The following is a 13,531-nucleotide window of genomic DNA, read 5'->3' as shown; positions in this document are numbered from 1 at the left end:
TTGTAGTTATTTGTTCTATTTTTTAAGTTGAGTTTAAGGCGTGTTTATCATTCTGTCTGCTCGTGGCACAACATTTTGGAGATCTCTTTGGTGGGAAAAAGTAGAGATTTATCACTTTGTGCAGCGTACTGAATCAATGGGACTAAGTGTAACGGCTTAGCACGGGGAAGTGTCCCCGGGATGAAACGTGCAAATAGCTCACGAGAGGGTACAAAAAAAACTCATTTTAATGTTAGTAAATATGTGTAATTGATTTATGATATCCAAACAAAAACAGAGCTCAACAGAAAAATACGTTTTATTGGCTTTTTGCTTCCTAAGCAAAGCCTCTCTTATTAATTGTTTTGGGTCCACTGGCTATCTGCCATAATCTGTTGGTCTCAGTGTAGGAAGCAAAATATTTGTTATGAAAGACCAGGCTGGCTCATTTTCAGAGCAGATTTACCAGCAGATAGTTTACAGATGGAAATGAGGCGATCTGTTTCCATTATTTTCCATTTGTTGCTACAGTTTGTAACCACGGTTTAGAGTTAGACAATGTAAAAACAAGTCTTTCAATGAAAAAGACCGAAATTCGGGATAGAAACGTTAGGCTTTTCATCACATTTACCTTCAAGCAGTCTAACCGGGCTAATTTATAAAGCAGATCAGTGAAGAAGGTGCTGTATTTTACCCGTATAATCCAGGCTAGGTTTTGTGATTCCCTTACAGAATGTCAAATTGTGCCTGTGACGCCGCGTACTAAATCACCACTTCAGAATTACCCAGTGAATCAAAGAGAGTGCAATAAAGCAGAGAGGTGATGCAGCAGCCCTGTGACTTTCTGCTCTCGGCGAGATGATCTCTCTATTCACAGCATTAAAAAAGGAAATGATTCAGAACTAAAATGTGCTTCATAATTCATTTTTCGCCGAGGATCCTGTTGAAACCGAACGCACGTCGGATCATCATATGTCACAACCTCGTGGGTGACTTCAGAGTCACTGATTTGTCCCTCGGTCTTACGCTCCGCTGATTTCATTAATCCCTTTAGCCAGTATCAAAACAGCCAGTGTGAAGAAGCAGTAATGAACTTAACTGTTTTTTTATGCAAGACAATTCGAGTGCAATTAGCTGATTGAAGTGATAAAGACAGATAATCGCTGTTGAAAGTGCTTCTCCTTTCACTGTTGTGTGTGAATTCAAGGATTTCTTCAGACCTGTCAGCAGCAATATTCACAGTATCCTGATAACTGAGCTCCATAATGAAAACCATTCAGCACTGAAAAACACACTGATCTGAATGAGGGCTATTTATGATCCTATTCTCTGCATGCTTTCAGATAAAATCAGTTGTGTATGTTGGCATGAATAGAGATCGTGTGCGTGCGTGTGTGTGTGTGCGTGTGTGTGTGTGCTGTTGTTATTATCTCCCTCACATATTTTTCACTCAGGTATTTGAGAACGATGTTGACATAGAAAATAAGATGATTTGAAGTTACTGTATCTTGAATTCTTTAACGCAGTGTGAGATCAGTCACTTTATATAGTTTGTCTAACTCTTTTTTTTTTTTTTTTTTTTTAACATCTTTCACTGTGAAATATCTCTCCATGACAAGAATATACAACCAACCTGTGTAATATGACAGTACAGTGTCCTGCTCTGCTGCTGAACATGATCAAACTGAATCAAGAAGTTCACAGTCATGCTAGCTGGAAAACAAGTTTGATATGATACTCACTTTTCTCTCCTTGAAATGCATACTGACAAAAGCACTAACTGTACACTTTTAGGGCCCGTTGATTGCGACAGCTTTTACAAATGGATACCATTGAACAGGTGGCCGGTTGCCATCTCATCAGAGGTATTGCATTTTATTTACTGTGCATTTCTATCAGTCTCTCTCTAATATATGTTCATCACATTATTCGTTGTTTATTCACCTCCCTTCAGAATGACAGAGCTGGTAGTAGAGCGCGAGTGTGACGGCGGGTTTGTGTCCTCATTTGAACAAATTCGGCCAAATTTGTCCCAGAGATGCACCGATCCACTTTTTTCACTTCTGATCCGATTCTTGAATTTGATATTTTTTTTTGTTGTTTGATTATTGTCGATGTGATGTCCAAGGTTACGTGGAGCTGTGCTGAACCACACAGCGCTTCTTTATCAAATGAGCAAAAAGAATACAAAAAAAATGCATTGAATTGAAATGTTTTCCACAGCAGTGTCTTTGAAGTGTAGGTTAAGTAGGCCTCACATGGAAACAGGTGTGGGAGTGCACGCTGCTTTGTCTGCTCCTTCAGTGTTTGGTGCACAGCTATGCATTAGCAACCGCCAGTACGCTGGTTTCTATACATGAGTTCAAAGGTAAGAAGAGAATTAGTGCAGTGAAGTCCCCCGTAAGGTCTTTGAAGTGAACACATGAACTAAAAGTGCAGAGGAATGAACATCTACCTTTTCAGAAATATATCAAGTCTGAGTAGACGATGGAACCTGGATCGGCACGTGCATCGCTCACTCTGACATACATCAGAATTGGCATCTGATTCCAGATTTGTCCCGACTCTAGTCTGTTTGTGTGACTCACAGTATAAAGAGTCACACACACACGCACACACACACACACTCTCACACACACACATACTACCAGTTCTGCATTTTTTTTTTTCCTTTCTTCTTCTCTGATTAACATTTTGAAATGTTTCCATCCTCGAATAGTCTGACACGTATTTGACAGCGTGTCACATTCCAGTTTAGAGTGTTTTTAACGTGATAGCACGAGCTGAGCTCTGGTTGTCCGAGGACAGAACTCTCATCACACGTCTCCACCGCTACGACTAAAACAAACCTCAAATCCCAAACTTCTCACTAACAAGCCAATGGCCTTGAATCATTGAGTATTTCCCAAACAGTAAGTGTCCATGAGGAACCGAATTCTTTCAGTTTCATCATGTTTATTTTGTCACTGTTCATCTCTTTTGCTAACATCGTCCCTCATAACGTACAGTGTAAAGCCCATTCTAAACGTCTTGAGCTGTTTGTCTGCTTCCAGCTGTTTTCTGTAGACATGATGTGTGATGTGTGTTGAACTCGTCTGTGCATACGTGTTTAAATCGCTGTTTATTTCCAGCTAAGCAATCGATACTCGACTGTAGCGGCACATGCATGCACCTGATTGCTAAGTAAACAAGTGGTGGAACTAAGAAGTATAGATTTTTTTTTCCAAGTGTGAACATACATGCACCGAGTTGTTAAACAGGCAGTCCTTTATTGTAATTCTGTGTATTGTTCCTGCAGAGAGTTTTGACCTGCTTTATGATCATGTTAATGTCACAGCCAGTCTGACAGAGTTCAGTGTTTATGGTCAGGATTTCTGCAAAATGACATGAGCTGTTTCTAATGTTGTTGCTATCCTTTTTTTTTTTTTTTTCTTTTTTTTCCCCTCCTTTATCACCCAGCAGAGTATATCTGGTGGCCCAGGAAAGACAGGACGAAGTTTCTAATTGGCTTTGTGTGCAGGTGATGCTATCCAACTTCAAGCACTACAGCGTCACCCAGGCAAAAAGAAAGAAAGTCGGAACCATATGAAGAAGAAAAGAAAATGTTAGTCATCTCAGAAAAATAACTGCTGTACTATAATCCAAACCTCCTATAACTTTACAACCTGGTTTGGTCTGATGTTTCACGTCGATTTCATCCACCTGTTTCCTTTCCTGTTAGCTTTTGTTTGGATTAGGTTTTAGCCAGTCATTTTAGTTCAACCTTAATTTTGTGTCATTTTATTTTATCTTCTAGTATCTTTGTGTAAATGGATTTTTGTTTCGAAGTACGGGGGGAGGGGCGGGGTCATAGCCAAGAATCTCTGCAAGTCATGTCTTCATCTTTGTATCGGTTAGCGTAAAGGAGAAGAAGTGATTGGATGTTCCGGTCTGTCCGCAAAAAAAAAGAAGCTCAGTGTGGAGAGACTCAGAGGGGAAAAAAAATCAATTTTAAGGAAAATTTAAAGAGGGTATCTAAGTAATAAATCTTAGTAGCTGTTTTATTTCTTGTGATGTCTCATTGTTAACCATAATTACCTATTTTTGGGCAATACAAAGAGGACTCCAATATTTTTATGGTCCTTTTTTATAAGTGTTGTTTTTGTTGTTTAGAAATATATATATATGCTATAACAAATTTCATATAACTACATTGTGAATTCAAACTTGAGAAAAAGAAATGTAGCTGTACATATTATTCCAGTCACTGCATATAACCAACTCAGTGAGAGAATAGCATATTTTTGTGATGGTGTGTCAAAAGAACATGTTATAGCGTGTGAATAGAAGAAAAAGCTGTAAACAGTTATTATTATACTTTTTTCTGCTGGAAGACGGTATAATGACCCCAGAGACAAACAGAACACACTTGCTCTGTAAATACCGAAGCTGAATAATTTTACAAGTGTCATACCAGCAAATTTACAAACGGTGAGTTAAGTCAACACAGTTTTAAGGAATTAAAAAAGAAAAAAGAAAAAAAAAAAAAAAAAAAGAGCCTGATTGGTATCTTTTGTCTAACTGTTAAGATATCGGTATCATTTCAAAGAGAGAGCGAAAAAAGATGATTTAATCCAAAGCACACTGTACTTAGATGTGAAGATTAGAACTTGAACCAGGCATTTTCCAGTGCTCTGTGCATCCTGACACTTTTATACTCTTGCGAGGAACTTGTTAGTTGTATGTTATTGTTTGTTTCATCCTGCTCGTTCCTGATTCATTTTTGGAACACGAATATCTGGGCTCTGTGCTCGAGCCTTTATGTAATGCTTGTTCTCTGAATCAGTTCTTTTTGAATGAATTAGGAAAGTAAACATTTTGATACCATACCTCAGCCTTTGTGAGTTCTATTGTGGAATCATTGGCAGGTTTAATTTATTCTAGGGGCAAAATAACTGAAAACACTGAAAGGTAATAAAGCGAGTAATCATTGCACTGTGAGTAGTAAAGTACAGGCCATTTTCCTATTTGCACATGTATATGTTGGCTTTTTAAAAACGGCCCTGTGCTTTGGGATAGTATGAAGGATTTTTGGGTTAATGTATTCTCGACTAGACGAGCGCTTCAGAGTTTGAGGCGAGTTAACAGCTTGGGAAATAGTAACTGATACGTTGCAGTGTACACTTGGATTTCTTTATTAGACCCATGTCTCATCTAAAGGTATTTATACAGGGTCAAAAGATGACACTGAATTATTCACTATCTGTCGCTGCACCAGGTTTTACACAGTATGTGTGCTTAATGATTTTCCTCATGACAAAACATTTAACAGTGATATGCTCCAGAGTGCAGTCCGCTTTTTAAAGTCACTGATGGAATGAATGGTTTTACTTATTATACCTTACCTGCTGCAGGTGTACTTTGTTGTTTTCCGTTTGACCCACTTTCTTGTCTCATTTCTTTGATTTCAAAACAACCAGGTAAAGAAATATGCTGGATACTTCTAAAGTAAATGATACGAAGGTGTGATCAAGTAATAATTTAAAGAGTAAAGAGAAAAAAAAAAACCCTTGTAATGTTCAAATGTAAAAGAAAATAAGAAATACAAAACTATAAAAAAAAAAAAAAAGAAAGATGCTTCTTTGCTGATTTCAAGTTTAATCAGAGTTTTATTGATACTTTGTGGTTTATATATTAATAATTGTAATATACTATTAAAATGTACTGTGCATCCATTGCTTTCTCTCTTTCCATTCCCCATCCTCAGAGATCCTACTTCTTTTGTTGATCATTCATGTATTTCATTAGTGTGTAAAGAAATCACAGTTAACTTGTAAACAGAGTGCTGTCTTTGATACCAGTGTAGTGGTCTTTGTTGTTCTCCCTTGCTCTACCTCTCCTTTCTCTCTCATATTTATCCCTCTCCCTCTCGCGCTCTTTTTCTATCTCCTGTAATTACAAAGTAGATGTTATATAGGACTCATTAATATACTACTTGTAGTGAATAGTGGATTTAGGACCAGTCAAGATAGACCTTTCTCTAAATGATCATGTTATTCTGATATTTGCAGACAATTATTTTGATAGAGGTTCATTGTAATTTATTCCCTGTATGTTTTCTTTTTGGTTTGGTTTTGCCACTCTCACATGGTTTCAGCTAACCAAAGCTCTCATGGATGAACAATAGAGAAACCGTTGCTGTAAGATGGAATTGTTCACAAGGCATTATTTCGATCCCCACCCTTGAATGTTTTAAAAGGGGTGTGCCATACTACCTTAAATGCTAACGCTAGATATGCAAAACTTTTGTTTCTCATTATTTTCTAAGAGGGGACACAAGCTATAATCATGGAAAAAGATTTTATGTAAAAGATATTTCATATTTTTTTAAGAAGCATACCAATGATTACCACAATAGTCATGATATCAGTCATAGTGCTGTTGAAATAACCTGTTATATCTTTTAATGTTTGTACACTTTGGAAATTTCCCTGGTGCCTCTGGCACAGTTATTTTTAGATAATACCGTTTTTGATCTCTTATCGCTCTCAAAACTTTGATCAATAATTTTAATAACTTTAATCTTAGATTTTAGATTTTCTTTTAATCCGTTATCAGTGTTATTGACACATACTGACATAATAGAGGCATTACTGTAGAAATAAAAAAGACCGAGTGCAGAAGACTCCAGTAAAGGTTGATGTCGCCCAGTTTTATGTGGCTGTCCAGTCAGTGCTGATGGTCAGTGTAGTCCGTCGAGGCAGTGAATTCCTCTGTGTGTGCGATATTGACAGAGAAAGCTGAGCTCTGCTGCTTGTTGAACCATACAGGCAGTGACTACATGTACCAGCATGCATTGCGTGCAGGCTTCTGATCTTGAAGGTGTCCAGCACACCTCTGTCCATGTGAGGAGCATAACTTTAATGTATAGTAAGGCTCACACAGGCTCTTTTGTGGTTTGCGGCGGCGGCATCCAGCACAAACCGAAACTCATTGCAGCAGAATGATTGTCAGTTTCTGTTGGCGTAAGTTGCTGTTTGCTCTCGACAGCTCAGGTTCTGGACGCTCCCCGTCGGCCATATCCGGCTAATGCAGCCGCAGCCTCGGCCTCTCTCTGCTGCATTTCTTCAGCCGTATACTCTGGCTCAAATAAATACGGCTCAGCCAAGGCACTGTAACACAAATCTCCTGCTCTCATATTTAGGGATGGCATTTTCACTGTTGGAAATGTAGCTAGTTTTCAATACAAGCAAAGAGAGTAGTTTTGTTTTTGAGCAGCAGCACACTCCCCGGCTACCCAGAGGCAGAGACTAGGAATCCAAGCTGAAATAGCCTGTAGTTCCTCACTGGACACAGATGATGATGCTGGTGCCGGAAGAACAGACTTTGCAGCAGGAGAACTCGGCTTTCTCCATCAGTACCGCATGCATTGAGCTATTTATTGTTTCAGTCGACTACATTTACCATCAGCACCGATTTGACACCCACCTAAAATGTGGTGAAATTTCCCTTTAGACAGACAAGGTGTTAGAGAATGAGGTGTGTCAAGGCCGATTATTAGATGGTTAAATTCAGGTCCTGACGTTGGACCAGCACCCTAAAGCTGTGATTCATCGCTAAGCTAAATGAGAGCAGATGAACTTGAATTTAAATGCTCAAAACACCATGTCGAAGCATGTCCGCAATTCAGACCTGCTGGATTTACACACACAGCTGTGTTTCAAGCAAAAAACAAGCCTATTATAAACAAGCCAATTTAATTTAGGGGCTCAAGCTGTGTGCACACTCCAGCCACAGATTGAGTTAGTTCTTTGGTATAATTTCAGTAAAACATAATTTAGGTTTTATATCAGTTTGTTCATTTGTTTCACCTCATGGGGTCTTAACCCTTGAACACTGTCACATTAATGAATAACATCGGTGTCTTCACATCCAGTATAGACTGTCAAATTACATACAGTACGTACAGTAATGGCAGCTTTGTAACACTCATAGACAAATTATTCCAGTGAATCCAGCAAGCACACAGGACATTGTGTTGTTTAAAGGTACAACCCCCCCAAAAGTCCTCGTGCTCAGCACAGTAAATAATATTAAAGTTAAAATGATAATAGTAATTGTTACAGAACCAGAACTATAGAAAAACAAAGGAAAGCTAAAAGTCATTATTTGCACATTTTAATGTAAAAACGATCTCAACAGTAGGAAAACATCTAAAATAGTCATTTGAGTGTACCACCTTATGTGTACTAGTTTCAGTTTGACGGGATAGAAGAAAGGTGTTCCTCCACTTCATTTGCAGCGTTGTCCCTCGAATTTATCTGAATATTTGATCAAATAATCAACCACGACTCCAAACACCTCCAAACTGATACAAGAAGCTCATTAGAGCCGCAGTTGATTCCAATTTTGCCGCCATTTCATCTGAAAAACCAATAACAGTGCAACAAGTATAAAATCTCTTGTTTTGTTTGTTTCACTGTTGCAGCACCTGGTGGCTCTTAGACTGTAATTAAACTGAAACAATAAACCCCTAAATGGCTCATTTTCCCCGAGCTCACACAAGAATTGACTCTTCTATTGTTTTGTGATCCTGTAGCTTGGACTTTAAGGTAGCATGGCTCTGTTGCTGTAATTTCATTTTATCTCAAACTGACAGCAGTTTACAGCTGATGAATGTTACACATCTTAGTAGACTAGCTTATCCATTTTGGGGAGAGGGGAGGGGTCTTGGTTTAAGAAAAAAAAAATAATCAAAAAAGAAAAAAAGTCAACCTGGAAGGTGTTGACATTTGTAGTGTACTACCGTATCCATTTAAACTTGAATCTTGAGGCAAGTGCTAGGCAATGGCCAAACAATTTATCCCATCCGTTCTGGGAAAAGCCCACCCTGAAACCACGCGCGCTTGTGAGATTTCTGTCGCCTGGGATTCAAATCTGTTTTCTAGACGTGAACAACTGTCTCCCGAAAGCTGGGACATCAGACATGGACTGTTTCAGCCTCTGCTCCATTTCCAATTAATTAGACTGACTTTGAAGGCTCATTGAACGTTCTTGAGCATTTATACCCAAAAGAGGCTTATTCATAGTGGTGCTAATGGTTTTAAACCAGACAATGTGCCCTTATCTCTGAGAGATACTGGATACTGTCACAGTGACCACAAAGTGACTCTCACGAACACCACCGCTCATCGCGTCGGCTCTAACAAAGATCACTTCCTGTTCACAGATCTAGACTCGAACCCGTCGAGGTGACAGAAATAGCACAAGTTCAGCTGAGCTGCTGTGTTTTAGGGTGAATTTCCCCTTCAGTCCAAACCATTGCCATCTCACCCATGCTCATTACGAAATATATACGTACAGTTGCAATATATATGTGTATAGATGAATATATACTTGCAATTTCCACTCATTTGAACTGAACAATGTTAGACTGGAGACCTCAGCTGTATACAGAATATTCCTCACGCAGCTTGCACCCAGGTTCATATAGTCGAACCGTCATTATTAGCTTATGTTCACCAACACGAGAGTTCACCCCTGGCGTGTTGTCGAGTTTGGAGCAGACCGCATGGCCTAGAGGGGAGCCTGGAAGCTCTTCAGACTGCATGGACGGCAGTGTGAGGCTCTGCTGTGCTTCCATGTTTCTGCAGGCTGAGCACAGAGCTCTCTTCACTGCTGTCTGCCCATTCCTAACACTTGCCCCTTTTTTTTATGTTAACCGACTTTTTATGGCGAGAGACAGACAGACTTGACTGACATCTGAAAGCATCTTTCAGGTTATCATATGGCTTGCTTAAGCCCTGTTGTAAAATATACTAAAAAATAATAATAATAATAATAATAATAATATTAATAATGATAATGATGATAATAATGATAATAATAATGGATGGGGGTCTCTCACATATCAAATGTGGAAAGTCTAATTTTATATTTGTATTTTCAAATAATAATATTGACAAAAAATGTCTGTGAAAGGTTTCCATCCTCTACTGTGGTCCAGAAATTGATGTGTCTGTCTGGAAAATAAATAAAATAAACTGAATTGTTATATTACTTGTTTTCACTGTTTCATTGTATTTTTATTTTTTATTTTTATTTCTTGTAATTTATTTGCTAAAGCTGGGAAAAGCTGTGACATAATATTTGTCTCAGCCTTTCAGTATCACATGTGGAAATGATGTAGCGAACCATCGCATCAAAGAGGCATTCACTCTCCATACTGTTTAGCATCTGCTGACATCCCATAACTGGATACTGATACAAGACTGTTGTGTGTGCTTTCTGTTTTATTACAAACAACAGGGGTGGTTGGTTTTTTTTTTTTCTTTCATTCCACATTTTCACTCGACCACACACTCAGCATATCTGCGCCAGGATCCTCTGAGGTCACTCATAAGTCAGCAGGATTAATGGAGTCGGAGCACTAAGATGCATTTTGGGGTGGAAAGCGGTGAACAAACAAGAGCTGGCGTGTAATTCTGCTGCCCCTCAGTGGTCTCTCGCAGCGCTGGGGAGGATGCAGCGCAGCATCCACCAGCGCTTTAGTATTTTTCATCAGCCGTATCACATGGAGAGCATCAATATTAGCTGAGGCTCAGTGTATAAACGGCTGAGGATGTGATGAGTGGATGAGCAAACAGGCTGCTGCATGACAGGCCTTTTAGAGCCGCACAGTAGTAGAGACACACGCTAAGTATTAGGGGTTTACCTTTCATGTGTTTGTCACAGTGTGATTAGTTTGGGAGAATTTCATTTCAGATGCCAGAAACAGTCAGTTTCTGAGGTGAACCACTGACTGTATCACAATGATTTCTGACTTTTCTGTTTCCAATAGTGAGGACTAAATATCTTCCACTGGCAGCCGCAGACAGTTAGTTATAGTAATAATTATATAATGAGTATTCTCCAGCACATTCAGACTCTCTTTGTGACCACAGTGTTACTGTTGCATTGAAATTCAGGCATGAGGGTTTTTAATGCGGGTGCTTGTCAGGTGAGACCAGCAGTCCGACAGCTTCATCACTCATTCAGACAAGGTGATCTATAATTGTGACTGAGATCAATACTGTTCCTCGGCTCTGTTTTTCAGAGCCGAGGAACGACAAGTTTAGATCACACTGCAGCAGCCGTGTTTGGGTTTTGTGTTTGTGTAATGGCCACAATGATCGCGCGGCTGACAGCCTGGACTGTTGTTTCGCTGCTTTTGACTTTTTCCGACAGGCCAGTGTGGAGCTCCGTCATGGGATGTGCACGGACATACAATACAAACACTGATGCCCAGTATTTCCTTTTTGTAAATTCAGATTTTTGTTCATTTTTAAATCCCAAGCAACAAAAAAAGACTAGGAAGATTATAGTAAGCGCACAGAATTAAACATTTGTAAGTTAGAAATATGTTCAAAAGGATGTTAAAATGTCAAAATGTGGCTTTTAAGATGTGCCTCATTTTATCATTAACCTACAGCGGATCTGACTGGAGTTTGGTCCAGATCCTGGTCACTGTAATTAGCAGACAAATTCATCAAACGCTTGATGCTCGCGCTGTCTGTGTTTTTAACTTAAAGGCCTAACTGGTTGACCTTTCCAGTCCACCTGCCTTTAATTAAGTGCTAATTAAAAGTGCTATTACGATCAGAGAGCTCGACACTCAGCGGCCCTTAAATACGAGGATTCAGGTCTTTGGTGGAACACTGCAAGACAATCAGCAGTCATTACGGGAGCTAAATGTCAGCTCACAGCGGAGAAAGGGAAGCTGTTATTAATCCGTGGAACCAAAGTTTGTTTTAAAGTGAAAATGTTGTCTGTAATATTTGAGCAGCAGGGCCTACACTATAGATATATATCACTTATAAACCATCTGTATGATCTATCATCTGTAACCTGAGGGGGAATTATCACAAAAAGATCTGTTCAGTTGCACTTCAGCCTGTTCATTTCCTACATTTTTCTACATTACCTTACAATAATTTTACATTTATTTACCTAATAATTCACCAAAAAACAGTAGGATTCAGGGTGCTCTCCAACTTTTGACTGGCAGCATGCATACAGTGACACACATAAATTTGACCAAATATGAGTGCATCAGGCAGCATGTCACCGGCTCATTTGATGGCCTCACCTCATACCAGTGGCTCTGTGCAAATTTCCCACGGGCCAGTGCTAACAGGCTGAATGTGACAGCTCCTGGCAAACACAAACAAGCCCCAGTGTGCAGAAATGCCACAGCGAGGATGCAGCCTGGGAACGACGCTCCGGCCGCCGTGGAGGTGTAGTGGAGAAGTGGTGGTTCGAGAGGCGCTCTGCTGCCACCTCCGTGTGCGTCAGCCCCTGAAAAGCAGAGGAGAGAGATGAAGAATACCTGGCTGCCATGCATATTCATGCAGTGATGTGGGGCTGCAGGAGACTCACAACCCCCATCCTCAGCCTGCGAGGACACCTCAGGGCCCCTCAGCATTTATTAATGGTAATTAAGAGCTAGTCTGAGATGCCTGCATGTTTAATTGCCAATTACAGGTGGGTTAGATATAGATGAAAATGACAGCTATTTATATAGTACATCAGCCTAAATAATCAAGTTTATACCTTGAAAATGAGACTGGAATGAAAGGCTGGGAAGCATCCAGGATCCTCACACAAGCCTTGCATTGTAGGAATTCAAGTGCAATAATGAGCAATGTTCAATGGATATGCACTTAATTTTATGTGCATCACTAAATTATCTCCCTGCACAGCCATGTAATGGTTGCTCCTCTTTTGAAGCGGAAAATTTTTTTGACAGAGCTGTGTAATAGAGTCAATAGTTGATGGGAAGACTGCTGTGGATGGGGAGATGAGGCACTCAGGTGGCTGTTTCCTCCCAGACTGCAGGCCTAATGTAGCCTTTGGCATGGAAATTGACGTGACATTGATGGGCACTCTCCCGCCGGCAGAGAGTCATGCGCCTGCACAGCCTTCCAATTCACTAATAATTGCTGATTAAAAACTAGTTAAGAGTCCATGAAAACTCAAATGTGCATTAACCAAATGACCTTCTGGGAATGGCAAATAGTCTGCAGCCAAGAACGCAGACAGCTTCATATGTGGAACTGGTCCCTGGATTGTTTTTTAGAGGGTGGAGGTAAGAAACAAACCGAGTGAGTCTGTTTCATTGTGTCCTAATCTTCATTTTGTGTTTTAGAGATGGTTCTGGAGCTCAGATGCCCTGTTCTTCACGCAAGAGGAGTCTGTCAATCTGACAGACACGTTGAGATAATCCCAAACAGGGCTGCAGTGACGTTTTAATGAAATCTCCAAAATTTGAATCGGTAACATAATCTGATAGATCACTCCATCTGAGTATTAGAATCTAAAAATCTCAAAACAGGAAATGTAGCTTCATTGTCTACAGATTACAGATTGAATTAATCAGCTGTAGATAACATTAATAAATTAAAATGAGCTTTTAAATTGTCAGTATCTACATATTTTTGGAGTGATTTAAATGTATTTATGATGCAATTCTTCTTCTGAGATAAATGTAATCCCATTACTTTGACATAAACAAAACTATGTCGAGTATGATTTC

The 13,531-nt window shown here is 39.6% G+C and overlaps 1 protein-coding gene across 10 annotated transcripts in view; it reads left to right on the top strand.

Annotated features, from left to right (window-relative positions):
* Positions 1-4,852, top strand: part of msi2b (musashi RNA-binding protein 2b) — a 234,268-nt gene extending 229,416 nt beyond the window's left edge. For 5 of the 10 annotated variants that reach the window (XM_076749652.1, XM_076749654.1, XM_076749649.1 and 2 more), the window contains 2 exons: positions 1,774-1,844; positions 3,442-4,852. In XM_076749652.1, coding sequence (XP_076605767.1) covers positions 1,774-1,815 — 42 coding nt within the window. In that variant the 3' untranslated portion in view covers positions 1,816-1,844; positions 3,442-4,852. Of the gene's footprint in view, positions 1-1,773; positions 1,845-3,438 lie in introns of all 10 variants that reach the window. The other 5 variants (XM_076749656.1, XM_076749650.1, XM_076749658.1 and 2 more) reach the window with 2 other exon arrangements.
* The last annotated feature ends 8,679 nt before the right edge of the window (positions 4,853-13,531 follow it).

Source organism: Chaetodon auriga, chromosome 15 (assembly GCF_051107435.1).
Source record: "Chaetodon auriga isolate fChaAug3 chromosome 15, fChaAug3.hap1, whole genome shotgun sequence".
NCBI lineage: Eukaryota > Metazoa > Chordata > Actinopteri > Chaetodontiformes > Chaetodontidae > Chaetodon > Chaetodon auriga.
Note: the sequence above shows the minus strand (reverse complement) of the source record. Positions and strands in the feature narration are given on the sequence as shown.